Source organism: Papaver somniferum, chromosome 9 (genome assembly GCF_003573695.1).
Source record: "Papaver somniferum cultivar HN1 chromosome 9, ASM357369v1, whole genome shotgun sequence".
NCBI lineage: Eukaryota > Viridiplantae > Streptophyta > Magnoliopsida > Ranunculales > Papaveraceae > Papaver > Papaver somniferum.
The window spans coordinates 30,870,118-30,891,907 of NC_039366.1; the positions used below are offsets into that span (position 1 = coordinate 30,870,118).

Consider the following 21,790-nt stretch of genomic DNA (forward strand, 5'->3'; position numbering starts at 1 on the left):
CCGCTCAGGAATATTTAGGTTTCGAGCTCGCTTAGGAGGTGAAAACGTCCCGACAGTGAAAATCAGGAAGAAGACAGGAGAGATGTTGCGGGCCCGGGGTGGCATAGTCGCGCGCCAGTCACTTATTCCCGTTCATGGAGCAAGAAGGAATCTTCATTCTGTTCAAGCTCTAAAAACTCTGTTCGCATGAAAAGAGGTATCGACCCTCTTCTGTTTTCTGTTGCTCGTCCGGGTTCGTGCTTTCGTTCGCAGTGTCTATCCAGTGGATTCCAAAATTTACCAAACTCCATTGCATTCTTGGGATGGATGGATGAAACATACGCTCGGCAGCGATCATGTCAGGGATAACCTTGGAGGTTGTGGGTGCGTTATCGGTTCATCCTTGACTGTAGGTTGTTCAGTGTCTGGACCTTCCGATCAGAACGATGATATGTCGTGGATGATTATATGGTAGAAATCTCTCGAAGCCACAGGATGAAATAGATGAGTTGGGAGACATTATGTTGCCTATGTGCTGCTATCAAGTCTTCAAGTACTTTGTACCAAGAGACATCCTTTGAACCAGCTTCTGAATCTTGCACTGTCATATGGAATAGGATGCGGTGAGCAGTCCCCAGTTATCTTTTTGTTAAATCCGATGACATGGACGAATATGTGAATGTATCCTTGTGGTGTGTTTTTGGAGTCTTCGATGCACATGTACGGCTTCATGTTGAGAAATTCTTGGGGATCGTAAAACTTCGGCAGCGATGATGTTGAAATCAGACATAACCAGGTTGAGGGGAGTGAAAGCGTCCCATGCTGGTAGTCCCCATGTGTAGCTTACTTTCATTGCATCGTCTTGAATCCACGTCCACGGGATTTGATGCAAGCTTATTGTACTCTTCTAGATGTGATGCCGGGATGCTCTGAATATCACATGGATGAAATATTCTTTGATGGTCGTCGGGATGGACTGCGATGATCAGTGCCCAGTCGCGCTCTTCTTTAGTTTCTGAAGTTGTTTCCTCTGGGAAGTCTTGGGATCCGTCGCGGCCTCGTAGAGTGTCGAAGGAGTCTTCTATACAGAGAGGTGATGATATTCTTGTGCTGCACCCTTGAAGAGTAGATGACCTTGTTGTGGCTATGGAATTTTTGGTTGACTGTGTCCTCCGAGCTTTGACAGTGAAGGGATTCCGTATATATCCTCAGTCCCCAAGTATGGTTTACATGTTTCCATCTTTGTAGTGATTGTTGCTGTGGTGAAGCTCTGGATGATATCAACAAATGAGCGGCAACAGTTCTTGGTAGCATATGTAGTCATAGGAGACTGCATTGTCGTGGTAACAAGGTAGGTTGGCTGGAATTGTACGGGCATCCATGGAAGTAAAAGGATTGGCTGGATGTGTTAGCGAGCAAACTGTCCATGATCACGAGTTTTGGCGGGATAGATTAAAAGGCGGCCATGACTACGAGTAATGGCTGGCTGTGATCATGATCCTTGACATGGGGAGCGCGGTGGTACGATCCTTTGCAGGAAGAAGAGGCGTTGAAGCAGCTTTGGTTCTTGGAGAGGATGTTGAAACTTAGGAAGCCAAACGCTGAAGTTTCGGCTTCGGATCCTGGAGCAGTTTATGGAAAGAACGCTGAAGCGGAGCGGCTGTTGGAGCGAATGTTAAAGCGGAGCGGCTGCTGAAGCAAACATTGAAGCGGAGCCGCTATAGAGGCTACGTCAATCAGTGTGCTGTAAGGATAGACTTACTTCAAGCGGACAGTGGTTAGGAGTCCCCGGTTCCATCTATCAATCGTGCTCTCCAAGGGAGGTTGGGATTTGAGGACGATTTCTCTGGTTGGAAAAGGCTGCTTCCCTGATGCGGTACGGTCGAAGACTGCAAATATGTCTTGACGTTGTTCCTTGGGGAAACATAGAATCTCATATAAATGTTTCATCACAGATTGTACAGTTTTGTGGTCGAAGTTCCCAGAAATCATGCGTCTCTTGACAAGAAGAGAATCTTCGTGAACTCAGGGGGTTTGATGATTTTCTTTGCTTCGATTACGGAGAAGTCGTTCCTGATCTTTACGTGTGATGAAATCGGATTGCTAATTCCCTACGGGGCGTTCAAGTGCAACGCTAGAAGGATGTAAGCTGCTAGCGCTGGGATGATGTAAGCTGTTGTAAAGATCCAAGCTGCTGTAAAGATGCAAGCTGGAAGTGAAAGTGTGACGCTGGAAGGACGCAATATGTCAGCGCGCTAGAAAAGATGCAAGTTGTCGGCGCTCGAAAGATGTAAATTGCCGGTGTCGGAAGGACGCAAGCTGTCGGCGCTGGAAGACGCAAGTTATCGGTGCCGGAAGGACGCAAGCTATCAGCGCTGGAAGACGCAAGTTGCCAGTGCTGGAAGGATGCAAGTTGTCAGCGCGCTGGAAAAGATGCAAGTTGCTAGCCCTGGAAAGATGCAAGTTGTTAGTGCTGCATCTTGTTGGAACGAGCGCTGGCTTGACATGGACGCTGGCTTGGCATGGCGCTGGCTTGGCGTGGGCACTGGTTCCGGCGTGGGCGCTGTCTTGGCGTGGCGCGGTAGCAATAAAGCGGGCCAGCATATTCCAGGTATGTCCAGCGTTTCTTGTGTTGGTGCAAACCCTAGCCATAGGTACGCCTCCCATAAACCTGTATAAATATTGTTCTTCTCTTCGAATATTACCGTGGTAGCGTCAGATACCTCATGAATAGTGATTGGTAATTGTTATGATGCAAAGTAGGTACACATGGGCATGCAACTGATTCCATGAAAACTGGGCGTCAGGGTTTCTCTGAGATCCAAGGCTGCAGGCCAAGGCGACCGAAGGTCCTTCTGCGGACGTCGTCAAACAACAAGAGGCGGAGGTTGGAAGGATGTCCAAAGAGTTGGAGCTGAAATAGGCGGTCCTCCAAATGACGAAGGACGTCTTCTTCGAGAAGAGCAAACCACTGTTGAATGGCTTCCTTTAGATGCACTTCTGCCTTCTGAAAAAAAAAAATTTTTTTAAAGGCAAATGAAACACCTGGCTTATGGTTTTGATTTTCTGGATTTCTGGGTTGATAGACAAGTGTTACCTATGAGGGTTTTGGGTTATTATTCGGGATGAACCGTTTTAGGATGATGCCGTTTTTTGGTTATGATTATAAGTGATACGAACATCCCAGGGAAGATATGGAATTGTGAACATTGCGTGTTGGTAGATGACATGGGATGAAACATAATATGGCTATTGGTTTTGTCATTCTCGTGAAAACTTGAAATTGTAAACCATATATTCTGTCTAGGCAAAACTTACTCGGTTTCCCGGATCTCCTGATGAAAAGGGGATCCTCCGTGTGTAAGATCGAGCTTTGTGGGAAGCACCGCCGCGATTGTGGGAAGTCTCCAGTCGTTTTGAGTCACTTGATGGATGGATCGTTTGCTTTCGGTTTCTGTGAAGTCCCTAGCCGTCTCTTGCGGTCTGCGACTGGTAACCAGGTTGTCTGGTAGTCGAGTTGTGGATCCCTGAACAGATCGCTTGCTTCTGCCGTCCTGATGTCTAGATCAAAGTATGAGATCGAGGATTGAAAACTGACATTGTAACCGAAAGATCAATCTCCCACTGTGGTCGCCAATTATTTATGGGTGAAAATCGTTTCTGCCTATTTTGGTAATTTCGGTAGGTGAGTGAGAAACAAATCTAAACCCTAAACAAATGTACTGTGCGGGAGTACTTTAGATTCGAGAGATCAATCTGTACAACTCCGGCCTAAACCAAGAAATGGTCGTTCCGGATTTGCTTCGGTCACAAAGAGGAGGAGAAGGGATGGTTTAGGGAGGGAAGCGAAGAGAGTGTTGAGACCAGAACAGTTATGGAAGAGTAGTACTTGACTTGTATCAGAAGGTGAAAGCTTTGGGAAAGCTAGCAAATTTGCCTTTCTGAGTGTTGTATTTCTCCTTGACCAAAAACTTGTTGTCTTGGTGGAAATAGGTAAGACCTATTTATACAAGTCTAAGTGAAACGTACTCTGGCCTCGTAAGAAAAAGAAACGGATGAGTTAAATGGGAAGAGGTGGTAACGCCTGGTATTGATGGAATTTGATGGAATTTATGTTCCATAATGAAAGAGCGTTTCACCATTACTTCCTGCATTTACTAACCGTTTTATTCTTAATACACTGTCTTGAAACGGGCATTTGTGTATGCTGCACGCTGTAAACCGCCAAACCAAAACCCTAAAGAGCATCCCCCAGTTTGTGACATGTATTGATGTCTCGATTGTTTTCGTGGAAAATGTGTAGCATGTCGTTGGTGTTTGATAAGTTGAGCTTGAGAGATGTGCCGGCTCAGTGGCGACCTTCGACGGTCGAGATTTTTCATCTTAAGAGAAATTGTGGCCTTTGATGTAGGCGCGGCATGCCAAAGTGCAAGGTTTGCACGGCATGTGCCAATGGCTTGTGCGGAATGCCTTGGTTGTAGGTTGCACATCGGGTGCAAGTGGTAATGCCAAAATACAAGTTTTGCATGGCATGTGCCAATGGCACGCTTAGCGGCTTTGGCCCTAGGTTTGCACGGCTTGGCATGCTAGGTTGCAAGGGTCGCTTGGCATGTGCCAATGGCGCGTGTGGCGGCTTGGCACTAGGTTTGCATGGCTTGGCATGTTAGGATGCAAGCGTCGCTTGGCATGTTCCAATGACGCGTGTGGCGGCTTGGCCCTAGGTTTGCACGGCTTGGCATGCTAGGTCGCAAGCGTCGCTTGACATGTGCCAATGGCGCGTGTGGCGGATTGTCCCTAGGTTTGCACGGGTTGGCATGCTAGGTCGCAAGTGTCGCTTGGCATGTGCCAATGGCGCGTGTGGCGGCTTGGACCTAGGTTTGCACGGCTTGGCATGCTAGGTCGCAAGAGTCGCTTGGCATGTGCCAATAGCGCGTGTGGCGTCTTGGCCCTAGGTTTGCACGACTTGGCATGCTAGGTAGCAAGCGTCGTTTGGCATGTGCCAATGGCGCGTGTGGCGGTTTGGACCTAGGTTTGCACGGCTTGGCATGCTAGGTCGCAAGCGTCGATTGGCATGTGCCAATGGCGCGTGTGGTGCAATGATTGTGCAGCTCGAATTTGGCACGATTGTCGTGAAGCGCAATGATTGTGCGACTGGTTTTGGCATGGTTGCCATGATGCACAGCGATTGTGCGGCCTTGGTTTTGGTATAGTTGCCATGATGCGCAGCGATTGTGCGGCTTTGGTTTTGGCATAGTTCCCATGATGCGCAGCGATTGTGCGGCTTAGGGTTTTGTGTGTCGAAACCCTAGTTTAGCATTTGAAAAAAGATACCCTGGTAATCTTTTACATAAGTGCATTAAATGTTCTAATAAATGTGTTAAGCGTCACCGGTGACGTCATGCTATGCGTAAGGTTTTACGATTTTACCCCTTGTCTAAAAACCACCATCAACAACCGTTAATTTAATTTTATTATTTATCGTGCCACGTTTGATATTTTTTTTTATACTCAGACAATGTCCAAACTCTCTAACCTGGACTTCATGGCCCTTGACATTACTGGAAAGAACTATTTGTCATGGATTTTGGATGCAGAAGTGCACCTTAGTGCCAAGACTTTGGGAAACACTATTGTTTTGAACAACAAAGAATCCCCTGAGGATCGCTCCAAATCCTTAATATTTCTCCGTCATCACCTTTACGAGGCTTTGAAGTCCCAATATCTTACGGTGAAAGACCCGTACACTTTGTGGACAGAGCTGAAAGATCGTTGTGATCATCTGAAAACACTGATTTTACCTCGTGCAAGGTATGAGTGGATGCATCTGCGCCTCCAAGACTTCAAGAGTGTAAGTGCATACAATTCAGCACTTTTTCAAATCGTCTCTTATTTAAAACTACGCGGTGAAACAGTTACTGATGCTGATCTTTTGGAGAAGAATTACTCAACCTTTCATGCTTCAAACATTTTGCTTAAACAACAATATCGTGAAAGGCAGTTTAAGAAATATTCAGAGCTTATCTATTTCCTTCTAGTAGCTGAGCAGAATAATGAGTTATTACTCAAGAACCATCAAAGTCACCCAGCAGGTTCAATAGTTTCTCCAGAGATAAACGCTACAGAAAGTCGTGTCAATGCTACTGAAAGTCGTGGGAAAGAACAGGGACGTTCGTTAGGTCCTAAAAAGCCCAACTTCAAGAAGAAGGTTGGTAATAATTCCCATTATCATAAGGGGAATAAGAACGTGTTTCCAAAATACAAAGGCAAAAGCTCGCAAAGCCATTCAAAGCACCATGAAAGTGTTTGTCACCGTTGTGGTTCACCAGGGAACTGAGAAAATGTTTGCCATACTACAAGGCACCTTGTTGACCTTTATCAGGCGTCTATTAAAGGAAAGGAAAAGAATGATGAAACCAATTTTGCCCAATATGACATACCAATGGATATTTCCCATCTTGATATTTCTGACTTCAAGAATGATGGAAATGAGACTGAAGACATGGACTCCTTCTTCAAGGATATCTGAGTTTATTTGTTTTATGATCAGTTCTTTTTTAGTAGATTGAGTAGTAGTTTGGTTTGAATAAGTGACAATGTTTTGTCATATTTTTTTTTTAGAGATTCTTTTTCTTTTAGGAAGTTGATTTTAATGTATTAGTTATTGAAATTCTCTTTAATAATGAAATTATTTTCTTAGTATTTATTCTCCATAACTTATATTATTTTATTTATTTTTTCTAAAGGGATATGGATATTGCAAAAATGCCGAAAACAAGTGTCGAAGATATCTGTCTTGTTGACAGTGCAACAACGCACACAATTTTTCGTAACAAAAAGTTTTTCTCCCATTTAACGTTAGCTACGGCCAATGTTACTGCAATTTCAGGGACTTCTAATCTTGTTGAGGGACATGGAAAAGCATCGATAGTGCTCCCTAATGGTACAAAAATCCATGTCCAAGATGCCTTATTTTCAACGCAACTTGTTGAGTTTTAAAGACATTCGTCTTAATGAGTATCATATTGAGACAACAAACGAAGCTAACAAAGAGTATCTATGCATTACTGCCATTGTCTGAGGTAAAAAACAAGTCCTAGAACAACTTCCATATCTATTTTCTGGATTGTATCACACTGTCCTAATTGAATCACATCGTATGAGTCATTCTAAGACTTCTGATCCCGGTGTTTTTAAACTTTGGCAATGACCGTTTGGGTCATCCGGGATCAACTATGATCCGTAGAGTTATTGAAAACTCATATGGACATCTTCTAAATAGACTAAAAGTCTTATCATTTAATAATTGTCCATGCATCGCTTATTATCAAGGAAATTGACTATTAGTCCATCATTGATGAAAGTTGGCATCGAATCACCTAATTTTCTGCAACGAATTCAAGGTGATATATGTGGACCAATTCACCCTTCATGTGGACCATTTCGTTATTTTATGGTTCTTATTGATGCTTCAACACGATGGTCACATGTTTGCTTACTTTCGACTTGTACTGTTGCATTTGCAAGACTTTTGCACAAATTATTAAGTTACGAGCTCAGTTTCCAGATTTTCCTATTAAAACTATTCGTCTTGATAATGCTGGTGAATTTACCTCTAAAACATTTAATGATTATTGCATTCAGTTGATATTGATGTTGAACACTCCATCGCTCATGTGCACACTCAAAATGGCTTAGCGGAATCATTTATTAAGCGCTTACAATTGATTGCCCGACCATTAATCTTAAGGTCTAACTTGCCATTTTCAGCATGGGGTCATGCAATATTACATGCTGCAGCATTGGTCCGTAGAAGACCAACCAGCTATCAAAAATACTCACCTGTACAACTCGTATATGGGCATCAATCAAATATATATCATCTTCGAACTTTTGGTTGTGCTGTTTATGTTCCCGTTGCTCCACCACAGAGAGCAAAAATGGGTCCTCAACGTAGACTCGACATATATGTTGGCTATGACTCTCCATCTATCATTCGGTATTTAGAACCTCAAACAGGAGATTTTTTTAAAAGCAAGATTTGTTGATTGCCAATTTGATGAATCAAATTTCCCGTCGTTAGGGGGAGATAAGCCAAAACTTGAGGAACGCCGTGAAATTTCATGGAATACACCATCATTAGCCCACTTTGATCCTCGTACAAAACAATGTGAACTTGAGGTTCAAAGAATCATACATTTGCAAAATATTGCAAACCAAATGCCTGATGCATTTACTGATACAGGTAAGGTAAAAAAATCACATATACCTGTTGCAAATACTCCTGCGAGAGTAAGTATCACATAAGGACATCATGATAATCAGTCCACGAGACGCTTAAAGCGTGGAAGACCTCTTGGTGCAAAGGATTTAGTTCCGCGGAAAAAGAGATCAGTAGTTGGCATTCCGGAAAAAGTCATTCTCTCTGAAACATTGATTGATCAATTAAATATTGATACACAAGTTGCACCTGAAGAGGCACATGTACCTCAAAACAATGAGATCTCTATAAACTATGTTGGTACAAGACAAAACTAGGATAGGAATACAATTTTTCCTGATAGTAAATTTGCTTTTACAGTTGCTTTGGATATCATTGAAAATATTGATGATCCTGAACCACAGTCTATCAAAGAATGTCGTCGTAGAAAAGATTGGCCTAAGCGGGAGGTTGCAATCCAAGCAGAGTACAACTCATTAGTAAAACATGGAGTCCTTGGTCCTGTTGTTGTAACTCCTGAAAATGTAAAAGCTGTCGGATACAAATGGATATTCGTACGAAAACATAATGAGAAAATTGAAATTGTGAGATATAAAGATCGACTCGTTGCACAAGGTTTTTCACAAAGACCAGGTATTGATTATCAAGAAACTTATTCTCTAGTGATGGATTCCATCACATTCAGGTTTCTTATTAGTTTGGCAGCCAGAAAAGCTTGAAATGCTTCTTATGGATGTAGTTACAGCTTATCTTTATGGGTCACTTGATAGTGACATTTATATGAAACTTACCGAGGGATTTCGTATGCCTGAAGCAGACAAGTCCAAAGATCGTAATGTATACTCAATAAAACTTCAAAGAGCTTTATATGAACTAAAGCAATCTGGAAGAATGTGGTATAATCGCCTCAGTGAATGTTTATTGAAAGAGGGATATACCAATAATGCTATTTGTCCATGTGTTTTCATTGAGAAATCCGATCCCGGGTTTGCTATTATTGTTGTATACGTTGATGATAAAAATCTTGTTGGAACTTTAAAAGAACTCACTGAAACCGCTGCTTATCTGGTTGTGAGATCACTTGACGTGAATAAAGACCCATTTCGACCTAAAGAAGATGGTGAAGAACTTCTTGTCCCGGAAGTGCCATATCTAAGTGCAATTGGTGCTCTTATGTATCTTGCAAACTGCACAGGCCAGATATTTCTTTTTCAGTTAATCTACTAGCTAGATACAATTCTGCTCCAACTCGAAGACACTGGAATAGAATCAAGCAATTATTACGTTATCTTAGTGGCACTATTGATTTAGGTTTATTTTACCCTTATGAATCTAAGTCAAAACTAATTGGGTACGCAGATACAGGTTATCTTTCAGATCCACACAAAGGACGGTCACAAACTGGGTATTTGTTTACTTATGGAGATACAGCTATATCTTGGCGGTCAGTGAAGCAAACAATTTCAACTACATCTATAAATCATTCTGAACTACTAGCAATCCATGAAGCAAGCCATGAGAGCGTCTGGTTAAGATCATTAGTACACCATATTCAAGAATCATGTGGATTTCCTTCAACTAAAGATTCACCAACAATATTGTACGAAGACAATACTGCTTGCATTGCAAAATTAAAGGAAGGATTTATCAAAGGTGATCGAATAAAGCACATCAGTCAAAAGTTCTTTTTCTCACATGATCTACAAAATGATGGTGTGATTATATCCAACAAGTACGTTGAAGCCACAATCTAGCAGACCTCTTCACTAAGGCATTACCAACTTCTACATTGAAGAAATTAGTTCACAAGATTGGAATGCGTCGACTTAAAGATTTGTAGGCCAAGATTTCGCTGAAGTATCCATCAGGGGGAGCATCATTAGGACTTAAACGCGTTGTACTCTTTCCTTCGTCAAGGTTTGTCCCACTGGGTTTACTTGTCATGGTTTTAATGAGGCAACATATGCGTTTCCAACACTGTTTTGAGTCTCACACATTTCAGGTTTTTTCTCTCTTGATTTTCCTGATATATTTTTGTGACTTAGACACAATGGTCATCAGGGGAGTGTTATAAACGTTTATTTATGTTAATAATATCTAGGATAAATCTCATCTATTACCGGGATGCACTTGTGTCTAGTCTATATAAATAGAGGTTGTATTCTCCCTTTACTTTCCTTTTTTTTTAATTAGTCAAAGGCATCCATGTACGTTACGTACTACGTGATGCAGAAAAGAAAAGAATAAAAGCAGTACAATTGTTTACCTTTTTAGGTTTCTGTTCTTTATGGTGTTTGATATCAATGAGTACTCACGAGATATCAAACTACATGGTTTTTATTGACCTGCAAAGTCTCTTTCGTGAATAGTATTTTTCTTGTACACATCTGTACGACTATACCTAGATTTGATAGCAGTAGTTTCGTTAAGGATGTAACATTAGTCATCACTTGAGCTTTCTTCTAGCTCCAGCTTCTTTGATGGTTGAGACAAGGTATGTTACTCTTGTGAGTATGAATTAATTCTCGACATCTATTTTTGCTTAAGCGTAAGATCAGTTGGAATATTTTGGGTTTTGCGCATGATGTATGGCTGTACTGACTTCACCACTTTTAATTAAGATTAATTTTAATTACAATTAATTTTATTAAGATTAATTTTAAATTTTAATTACGATTTTAGTTACAGAGATTAGATAGATTGATTCAAATTTCTTACAGAGACATATTAAGTTTTAACTTTAATAGATGAGGTCTTAATTTTGAAAAACTATGATGCAAGTTCCACTAAAATCCATAGACATATTAAGTTTTAACTTTAATAGATTAGGTCTTAATTTTGAAAAACTATGATGCAAGTTCCACTAAAATCCATTCTAGGAACAAATGTCAATCCTTACAGGAATAGATTGTTAGTGCCTTTATTATAAGGAAAAATTATAACTAAGATCCATGCAAATGTCATATGCAGTAACGGGGGCGGTGGTTGTTACTGTTAATGGAAAAAAACGGTATTTCTGTATTAGGGTGTAGCAGTGAAGAAGGTGAGTTATCGTAACCTACTGCTGATTAGGTGTACAACTACGTACTAAGTTTTTAGACCGTGGGTGGTAATTAGGAAAAGCATAGGTGGTATTTAGGTAAAATCATTATTTTAAAAAGATTTAAAATGGTCACAGGCTGAAAAACCAAAATTACCCCTCTTATAGTTGGGGTAATTTCAAAGGTCGCGGGATCAAATCCCGTCCCCATCAAAATTTTAAGTTTGTCCTTTTCTTTTTTCCCGTTTATCTTCCTTCTCCTTCGGTTTTTTTCTTCCTCCACGTTCATATCGAAACTGCACCCATGTTCTTCTTCAGTTCATATCGTTTTTACCATCATCAGAAGATTTAGGTTTTTTTATTCCTCTTTCAAGTTAATTTCTCCCCAAATTCCATCAATTCGATCGCAAATCTTTCGTGGCTCCTTTTTGTATTTTGATTGATTTTTGAATATCAATTTTTTGTTTTTTCTTCTTCAGTTGTAGACTTGTAGTTCATCTTAGGGCAACTGGTGATGCTCCAATACTTAAACAAGCCAAGTTCAAGGTATATCATCTTTATCACTTTCTGTATAATGGTTTCGTTTCAGAACCCTATGTTTGATTCAATTTGATATAATTTGGAGTAGAACTGATCTAGCACACATTGTGTTTGGGGCAATTGCCCTCAATTCCCGATGGTACAAGAGTTCATTGTATTAGTTCTTGGGTTCTTTTTAAAACCCCAAGTTTGATTCAAAATTTGATATAACTTGGAGTTGAGTTGATCCAGTTTAGGTTATGGAACGCAATTGCCGTCAATCCTGTTAGTTGGATTAGATTATAACTTGGGTTCTTTTCTAAAACCTGGATTTGAGTCATTTGACTCAAGATTTGATATAAGTTGGAGACAAACTGATCCAGTTTAGGATACGGGGGCAATTGCCCTCACTAACCCAAGGTCAACATAGTTCATGGTATTACTTAGATTAGATTATATTAGGATAAAAATGTTGGTTCCTGCTCGTCTCCACAGTCCACATCTTTGATACTTAAGTTGGAGAAAACAACTAGCTTAAGAGGGCGTAAACCAACCGCATCTTTTGGGGTCACTTATAGTTATGTGGGTCGTTCTTTAATACCCAAACCGGATTATGAAAAAGTCTCTAAGGATGCGGAAATGATCTTCATATTTGTCTCAAAGCTTGAGTTCGGTTACCTGGTAAAATTCTGCAGGTAACCGAACAATGTCATTTTTTTGGAACATTAAAGTTCGGTTACAACGTATTTTTTGCAGGTCACCGAACTGCGCAGTTCGGTGATCTGACGTTTTTTCCTAGTTAACCGAACCTGCATCTGGATGTTTTGGCATGTTTTCGTTTTTGTTCAACCCCCTGAGTTCGGTTACACTGCACATTTGCAATAAAACCGAACGCTGAGTTCGGTTACACCATATTTTTTTGTAGGTCACCGGACTGTTCAGTTCGGTGACATGCCGTTTTTTCCTTGTTAAACGAACCTGACTCTGGATGTTTTGGCATGTTTTCGCTTTTGTTCAACCCTTGAGTTCGGTTAAACTGGACATTTGCGATATAACCGAACGCTGAGTTAGGTTACACTGTAAATTTGCGATCAAACCGAACTACTTGTGTTGAATCCAAAATTTTTAATTTAAGCATGGATGTAACAACAACAACATAAGACCAAATTATGAAATTCATTTAGTAATGCGTATAACTAAATGTTGGAAGCAAACATAAGAAAACAAACTACCAAATCAGCAAAAAAAAAGTCTTCCAAACATAAGGAAGCAAACTACCAAATCCGCAAAAAAAACTACTAAATGTTGGATTCTTTGGCGGCAAACACAAATCCTTATGAGGAATGTACGAATATCTAGCACAAGCTTTTTAGGCGTCTTTCTAGGTCTCTTTACCACTATGTCTGCTTGTTCCTCTTCATCCGAGCCCTCCTCTGATTCATCATCATCCTTATCTCCATCCTTGTCTCCGCCTTCCTCATCTTTTTCACCCTCATCATCGCTACCCTCATTTCCTCCTCCTTGAGCTAGTTCATCTTCTCCACCTTGATTATGTTCTTGACTGCTCATCTCTTCCACGATGTCTTTATTAACTTGTTGGATTACGTTGTCAACATTATCTCTATTGACACCATCTTGGATGACAACACCCGATAATGACCCACCTCCATACTTAGCATTTTTGGTTCCACGCTTATCGGCACCTAAGTGTTTTGGGCCTCTAGGCGTGGGAGTTCTCAAATCTTCCGGTAATGGTTGATTAGATTTCTTACCTTTGCCACTAAACAAAAAAACAAAAGAAATAAGGAATAATTCACGAAAAAAAAAACAACTCAAGAAAAAAAAATCTTGTTCCAGGGTAGAGTTTGGTTACTCAATTATTTTTTCGAGAAAACCGAACTCCACATATATATGTAAATAGCCAAGAGTTCGGTTTGTCAAAGTTTTTTGCGAACAAAGCGAACATATTGGAACAAGTTCGGTTATATGGGTATTAAACATATAGGGAAAAAAAGAACAGTTCGGTTACATGGCCAATTTTTTTTTTTTGTAATAAGGGTACAGTTCGGTTACATGGCATTTTTAAACATTTATGCGAAACAACCGAACAAAGGTGCTAGAGTTCGGTAATGTGGGTACTAGAAATTTTGGGAAAAATCAAACAGTTCGGTTACATGGATTTTTTTCCTATTTTTGGTAATATGGCTATAGTTCGGTTACATGAAAGTTCAACAATTTTTTTGCGAGACAACCGAACTCACGAGTTCGGTAACCTAGTTTTCAATCTTATAAAACCGAACTGTTCTTCGTGTTCTTCGTTTCATGGAGTTCGGTTAAGAAACTAGGGAAACAATAAAAGATGCTCTAACCGAACTAAACACTGTAACTTCAATTTGAACCCTATTTTGATGATTTCTAATCAATTGAATCGATGAAAATCAAATTAAAAGAAATGGGTTTCTCGGGAAATACCTGCGAATCGGTCCCATGGAAGAATCAGGCTTCTTACTGCGTCTATTATACTGGATTATGGATTCACTTGGCTCTTCCACTTCTTTATGAATCTCAAAATCACTTGAAAGGAAGAAGAAGAAGAAGAAGAAGAAGAATTTTTTTTCTTTGTGCGGCGGTAGGTAGTCTGATTTTGGTTTTTGTTAATAGATTAGATTAGGTTTTTTTATATTTTGGTAGTTATTAGTTTAGTTATAATCTCAATTAGGGTTAGGGGGAAAATTAGTTATGTCTACACTTTAGGACATCCCTTATAAGTATAGGGTAGATGGCCTTATAAAACAATGGTCCCAAAAAAACCATGGTCCCCAAAAAATCGTTCCTTAAGAGGATGTTCGTAGGTTCCATACTGATACTGCGTCGCCCCCCCCCCCCCCCCTCCCCCCCCCACACCACCCCACCACCACCACACTGCTTAGCAGTCATCTAGTTTAGCCCACCTAGTCTATTGGGTTAGTCCACCAAGTCAAAGAAATTTAGTCACCACTTAAGCCCAAATGTCTCCATTTCCAAAATTCAATCTTCGGTTACTTTACAGAGTGAGAATAGAGAGGAAATGGGAGCCGAGAAAAACAGTTTAAAGGGTGTGGTGAATGCAAGTGTTAATCACGATTTCTTTAGGTAAGGGATTTTTCATTTATACTATCTGTTATTACTTATTATCGTTCACTAGTACCCAAATGCCTCAATTTTTTCCTCCTGTTACTTCAAATTTGATTGGTGTTTAGTGTTTTTCTAATTTTCTAGGGTTTGGTAATTTATTAGGGTTTAATTTCGAATTCGACCAAGAGACGAAAGGTATTGGATTATTGCTTTCCTAATGTTGGTTACAATGATATAGAATCACTGATTATTGAAATTGTCTATAACTAGTTAGCATCTAGAGTTTGGGTTTTATAAAACAAATTGAAATAGTGAAGTTTTGCTCTGATTTCTGGATGACATTGAAACTTGTTTTAATTTAAATTTAAGGGGTTTGTTATAACAATTGCTAGGCTTACTCAAGTCTGGGAGCTATTGCAATGGGTGTAGACTTCTCTAGGTAGTGAAGCGGGATTAATAAGAGTCTTGGAACTGTGTAACTGGTGATGCTCCAATACTTAAACAAGCCAAGTTCAAGGTATATCATCTTTATCACTTTCTGTATAATGGGTTCGTTTCAGAACCCTATGTTTGATTCAATTTGATATAATTTGGAGTAGAACTGATCTAGCACACATTGTGTTTGGGGCAATTGCCCCCAAATCCCGATGGTACAAGAGCTCATTGTATTAGTTCTTGGGTTCTTTTTAAAACCCTAAGTTTGATTCAAAATTTGATATAATTTGGAGTTGAGTTGATCCAGTTTAGGTTATGGGAGGCAATTGCCCTCAATCCTGTTAGTTGGATTAGATTATAACTTGGGTTCTTTTCTAAAACCTGGATTTGAGTCATTTGACTCAAGATTTGATATAAGTTGGAGTCAAATTGATCCAGTTTAGGAGGGCAATTGCCCTCACTAACCCAAGGTCAACATAGTTCATGGTATTACTTAGATTAGATTATATTAGGATAAAAATGTTGGTTCCTGCTTGTCTCCACAGTCCACATTCAAATGTTTGGTCTCTATAGCAAATTGTAATCTTTGATACTTAAGTTGGAGAAAACAACTAGCTTAAGAGGGCGTAAACCAACTGCATCTTTTGGGGTCACTTATAGTCATGTGGGTCGTTCTTTAATAAAACTTAGCCGTTATGAAATTAAAGGCAAAAAAGAAAGAACTTGCGGCGATGTTCACTTTTTACTCATGAGGTGCTTGATTCTGGTTCTGGTCAAGCTGGTTTGTGGATTTCAAACAGGTTGGGACAACATTGACATGACTATATCTTTTTGAAGGTAGGAATCTGCTAATGTCAATTCAAGGAGAATGCAGATTCATCCTAGCTTTCTGGATCAATTAGCATGCCATGTCACACGACACGACATTAACAAGATATCAGCATTTTTTGATAATACTCAAATTATTTTGCTGCTGTGGCAACAATGTGCTGTCTGACTAGTGTTCTTTGGATCCTTTCTAACAGATGTTTGCATTAAGATCTGAGTCTATCTTGTGTCCCACAGTAGAGGGTGAAGCTGTAAACTTATTTTGTAGATCATCTTATTCACCGAAGATCAGTTATCAACTGTGTTTCTTGTGGGTTACTCTGAATTTGGAGGACGAAATGAAGGATACAGAAATGAATAAAAACCATTTTGGGTAGATCAAATCCAAACTTGCCCATTATTCTATTCTGACCTTTTCTAGATTATTTGCGCGTAGGTTCACGTAAACTCCATAAAGGACTGATTTTTTGGGGAAGATGATCTTAAGTTAAGTTATTTCCCTAATGATGTTAGATGTATTTGAGGATTTACTCGTTGGGTGTTCCATAAGAATTTTCTATGATGATTTTTGAACTCAAGCCTGATATTTGGTGGTTGAAAAGAGCTTGTACAATGGTTATACAGTGTGTATATCCAGGTTGCACGTATAGGTGATGCAGAATCATGCAAAAGAGAATTAGGTGCACGTATAGGTTATGTAACATTTCAAAATGGTAATATGGGTTCAAATTTTATCGTAGATTGTCATTTGCTTGGCAAGTGTTCATTTAAATGTGTATGTATATGTGATTTTGTTGTTTTGCTACTGTCTCTAATGTCCATTATGTTGTAACAGGTTAACTGAGAAGTTGGGGTTTATTTGAATTACTTGAATTGATATTTGAAAGGAGAAATTGTCTTTGTCGAAATGGAGGATACGTCGTTTTTCGATAGAATGATCAGCAATCTTCGCTCAACTAGCAAGTAAGTGCAATTTAATAACTCTTGTGGCGCTCCATTGTATGACTTTTTAAGTTTTTAGTGGATTTAGTATTTCGACAAGTTTTCTCACATTCAAGACATTCTAGTAATTCTTATATGTTACTTGTCTTGTTGTTAGATCAGAAATATACGAGTTGTCATGTTAATCGAGTATAATCCTTCAAAACATGAAACCATTTCAACAACATCTAAATTCCAAAGAATTAGTAGACTTGCAGACCTGCCTATAGAATTTACAGCAGTTCTTCCATAGTACTTTGGACCACAATTTTCCAATTATCCTTCTCTGAACATGACACCATTTTTGTTTCTTGAATCATGATAATGGAAGCTTTAGCTCTTTGAATCATTTGTTTCACCAGAATTCTTTTCTTCAGTGAGCAAAGCCAACGAACATTCCATGATAGGATTTTGATACCAATTGAAATAATTCTCTCCCCTTACCTCTACGACTAGAGGTTTGTACTACACAATCTCTTGCATTCCCTCACTAGGTTTAGTGACAAGAGGTTGCTGACAGAGTTCCACACGACTCATAGTGGTATCACCATTATAGTGTGAGATATAAATGGGAGTCTTACAACCTTCTAAATCAGTTAAAGAGATAACAGAAACATCGGAGCTAACACAATCACCAGCAGTGTTCCACGAGTTCTCTGGATCTGAATCATTGACCAAGTCCTCATTGAATAGAAATTTCGAGTAATCTGCATCCATTATAGGCTTGTGAACTGGTCTTCTCTCCCACAGTGGTAAAGATGGTGAGTGCTTAGAGTTATGAAATAGCAGGATAATTGCGGGAGAATGAAGATTCCTTGCACCAGAGCTTCCTAATTTCTTCCTACGATTATTAACTCGCCTTGATTTTAGCTTCTTAAATGGGTAGCAATTCGAGGAAGATGGAAACAATGGATGAGAGGTTAATAGTTGGGAGTTAACCTTGTGCCTCTTACGTGAAAAAAATCGAGGTAACATCATACATAAAGGTGCATCTACTAAAGCTTAGATGATGAATTAGCAACATCTTGTATTTTTTCAAATGAGTTGTTCTAGTCCGTGTCCCATGTTGTATCTTCGTAATAGGGAAATTATAAGTTCCGCTTAGGGAAATTTTCAAATTGAACACTGTTTTGCTTAGTGGAGCTTTAAATTATTAGTTTTTGATTGATCCTCATAGGTATCTTTTATCTCAAGGATTGGAGGGATAATGTATGGTTGATTGGAAAATAGTTTCATGTTGTCATTACATAAGATGTTACAAATATGCATGTGTCATGCCTGTTAAAGGATCTTTGATCTTTCAAGAAAAAATTATATCTTACTGAATTTTTGTCATTATTTAATTTTTTTCGATGATTTCAGGTATTACACTGGTTATCCAAAGGATCTTGGGCCTTCTAAAATTATTTCCTTCACGTCAGAGCGCGAATTTGTACAACTTCTGCACGAAGGTCAGCCTGTGGCGGTTGCATTTACAATCAAGTGAGTTTTGTCAATTTTCGTTTCCATTTTACAACCATTGTCTTTTCTACTTCATTCCATTCATTTTATTATTCTGTTGTTTGTCGTAGATGTCCTTTCACCAAGCATTTTGATAAAGTATTGGAGGAAGCTGCATCGGAGTTTCATCCACACGTAAAGTTTATGCGTGTATGTTACTTCTTCCATATTCTTTGACAGTTCAGTTGTTTCCGTACTCTCCTATGTTTCTTTTCAATTGCATGTTGGCCTCAGTTGTTAACTAACATTGCATTGAATATATGATTAAAGCTTGATAGTTGATCATATCTTTTCTAATCATACAACCTTGCTCTTTCTTATTGGATCTTCCAGGTTGAATGTCCTAAGTATCCTGGATTCTGTATAACTCGTCAGAGGAAAGACTATCCTTACATCGAGATATTTCATAGTCCACAACAACAAGTAAGTTTCATTCCGTCATATGCTAAATCTGGAACTTTTCTAGTGTGGCCCCCATATTGCTGTTTAAGGGAATGTAAGTTTAATGTTCCTATTAGGTTTATTTTTTCTGTACCTGAATGATACAGTACGGAAGTTTGTATTTTTACTTCCTTTTCCCTATTAAATCTTCCGCCTGACGAAAAAACTGAACCCTTTACAGGCAGCTAACCAAGGAAAGGCTTCTGATGCAAATACAACAAAATATGCAGTCAAAGTTCTCCCTGTATGTTTTGATTCTCCTGTTCAGTTATTGATTGTGTTTGTGAAAAAGTATTTCCAACCCTTCATTTGTCAACAAATTTTATCTACAAATGGGGCTAAGAAATGTGTAGAAACCCCAGTACAGCATCTCTTACAGCACAGTTGATCACAAATTGTGCATCTTTCTGTGTAATCTTACAACATGTTCTTTTTATTCAATTTGCAGTTCAATTACGATGTTAGTACATATGGGTTCAGGGAGTTCTTCAAGCGACATGGAATTCAATCTTCAGAACCAAAATGAAGAACTTGGGTGTGGAAAAAATGCTTATATTTCCGTGGCAGTTTACTCATCTTGGATAATATATTAAGATTTAATTACATTTAAGTCAAGATTGTCTGTTTTTGAAAACCAAAGTTGTGCTATTTCAGATCTGGCACTTGGACCTTTAGCGAACACTGTCTGATTAACCAGAAATCCAGTTGTATAATAAATCAGGAATACAAACGGCTGTGCAAATTGAAGTCCATATAACTGGAGTATGTCCCAGCAGAGCAACATCATGAACCCCGTTACGGAAGGAATAGAAATGACGAGAAAGAAGCTAAAACAACTCGAGAACATAGGCAATTTGTTTTTGGTGCCACCACATTTCTGTTCAACAACCCGTGGTTGATGACTTGTTTCGAGTGTATGCTTTTTTCTTCTTCTTCTCCGTCTTGTTTTCTCATTTTTACATGTATGTCATTTCTGTAGTTTCAACATTATGTTTGCTTCTGGAAAGTACAATAGTTCTACCATGTTATCAAATACGCCATAAAAATAATAACTTATACAGGAAAGATCATTAATGGAGATCCAACTCATTTAGGTTTGCTTTTCCTCAGATTTATTTTTTGGGAGATTAAGCCAAACATCTAGTGTTGTCCAGTGCAATTACTAGCAATTATTATTGCTATTTGGGTCTCTATTACACTGACTGGTTTAAGAAATCTAAACTTAAAAAACTCCGCGTTATGTTATTTACATGTTTTGAGGAACAACTGGATAGATATGATTCAGTTACTTCCTTTCCTTGTGCTTTGCATACTGGTTTTGTTTTCAAAATCAATTTAGATACCGTTGTTTGGTCATCTCCTTTACGGAAGAGAAAAAGTCCTCTAAAATTGTTCTTAGTTCGGAAGGAATTAAATTTGCATGCAAAATTGGTGAAGATATTACAACTTGTATTGGTGTATCCTGCTTCATGATCTTGAAAGAATTTCATAAGGTTTCCTAAAACAAAAATATTTTGGTTTTTTTCCAAAAAAATTAAATCCGACAGCTTTGTGTCATGCATTTCCATATGCTTGCTACCATTACTCTGAAGGGCTGCCCTTATCCATTACTGCGGGTGTATTCATCTACTTGTCGGCTGAGAATGAGTGGTTGGTAGAGTGCCAACGTTAGAGTGCCACATGTTGATACTCGATTGAGTGATTAGTTTAGGGATTTCCTTTCTTTGATTTGTTGCATTTAAGCTGTAGGAAAAATGGGTTTTCAGGTAGACAATGAATTATTGATGTGTTCTTGGCTGCAACGGCAGAGTTACCCATTTTTTGATCAAATCCCATTTAAATTCAATCACATTTATTCCTAATTCGTACTAAGAATAGTACAATTGGTATTCAGAGTTGTTCTTTTCTATCCACGCATCAAATTTGAGCTCAAATTTTTTTCTCACCATGGTTGCTCAAACTTGTAAAGAGCTAACTGATACAACTAATAGACAACAACTTCAGATCGACAAAATTCAACTTCAACTTGATTCGATGCTGACCAAAGACGATTTCGAGAAAAGGATGCAAGCTAATTTTGAAGCTCAGATGTCAATTTTGACAAAAACAATTCAATCTGAGATGGAAAATCTTCATTCAAACAAAATTTTTGAACAAGGTGAAAATAGTGAATCTCGGGGTAATCAAACTGGTTTTGCTCATGTTGGTGGCGGAAATCGTATCCAATCTTACTCTGGTGGCCGTGATTTTCTCCACCGTCCACCGAGAATGGATTTTCCACGTTTTGATGGTGACAACCCCAAGAGCTGGATTCATAAATGTGAATATTATTTCCAGATGCAAGAGGTACCAGAGTTCAACAAGGCTGGAATGGCAGCCATACACCTTGATGGTAAGGCAGGTAAATGGTTTGAGAATTTCTGATTGAATAAACGTCACATCTCCTGGCCCGAGTTATCTGAGAATATTTGCTCTCGTTTTGAAAACCCTGATCATGATAATATAGTTGGTATCTTTAATAAATTAACTCAACTGACCACTGTTGAAGCATATTTTGAAGAATTTGAGTATTACAAGGATTTACTGCTAAGTGTTCATAAGGATTTTCTTGAATCTTATTTCATTGCTAGTTTTATTGGTGGTTTGAAAGAGGAACTCAGAAATTCCATTTTAATGTTTGAGCCTAAAACACTAATGAATGCTTTTTCTCTTGTAAGAATGCAAGAGCAAACATT

The 21,790-nt window shown here is 39.0% G+C and overlaps 2 protein-coding genes across 9 annotated transcripts; both read left to right on the top strand.

The window, feature by feature from the left end:
- The first annotated feature begins 5,494 nt into the window (after window positions 1-5,494).
- LOC113311701 lies at window positions 5,495-6,505 on the top strand. Its single transcript, XM_026560508.1, has 2 exons — window positions 5,495-6,184; window positions 6,359-6,505. The coding sequence occupies exons 1-2, from the start codon at window positions 5,495-5,497 to the stop codon at window positions 6,503-6,505; spliced, it is 837 nt and encodes a 278-aa protein (XP_026416293.1).
- Window positions 6,506-11,699: 5,194 nt separating this feature from the next.
- LOC113308584 lies at window positions 11,700-20,158 on the top strand. Of its 8 annotated transcripts, none has more exons than XM_026557049.1 (9): window positions 14,763-14,888; window positions 15,263-15,387; window positions 16,969-17,096; window positions 18,477-18,596; window positions 18,686-18,764; window positions 18,948-19,037; window positions 19,237-19,299; window positions 19,504-19,590; window positions 19,710-20,095. In XM_026557049.1, exons 3-8 carry the CDS (start codon window positions 17,041-17,043, stop codon window positions 19,579-19,581), a joined length of 486 nt encoding a protein of 161 aa, XP_026412834.1. In that variant the 5' UTR covers window positions 14,763-14,888; window positions 15,263-15,387; window positions 16,969-17,040; the 3' UTR covers window positions 19,582-19,590; window positions 19,710-20,095. The 8 variants fall into 8 exon arrangements, with proteins under 8 accessions (XP_026412837.1, XP_026412834.1, XP_026412831.1 ...); XM_026557048.1 differs by adding an exon at window positions 15,015-15,065 and having other exon boundaries at window positions 14,787-14,888; window positions 19,504-20,158; XM_026557047.1 differs by adding an exon at window positions 15,033-15,065 and having other exon boundaries at window positions 14,800-14,888; window positions 19,504-20,158.
- The last annotated feature ends 1,632 nt before the right edge of the window (window positions 20,159-21,790 follow it).

Coding starts and splice junctions, on each gene's coding strand:
- LOC113311701 (XM_026560508.1), top strand. CDS start 5,495: ATGTCCAAACTCTCTAACCTGGACTTCATGGCCCTTGACATTACTGGA. Junction 6,185..6,358: donor AGCCCAACTTCAAGAAGAAG/GTTGGTAATAAT, acceptor GACCTTTATCAG/GCGTCTATTAAAGGAAAGGA.
- LOC113308584 (XM_026557052.1), top strand. CDS start 17,041: ATGGAGGATACGTCGTTTTTCGATAGAATGATCAGCAATCTTCGCTCA. Junction 18,597..18,685: donor GCGGTTGCATTTACAATCAA/GTGAGTTTTGTC, acceptor TGTTTGTCGTAG/ATGTCCTTTCACCAAGCATT. Junction 19,300..19,503: donor ATGCAGTCAAAGTTCTCCCT/GTATGTTTTGAT, acceptor TTCAATTTGCAG/TTCAATTACGATGTTAGTAC.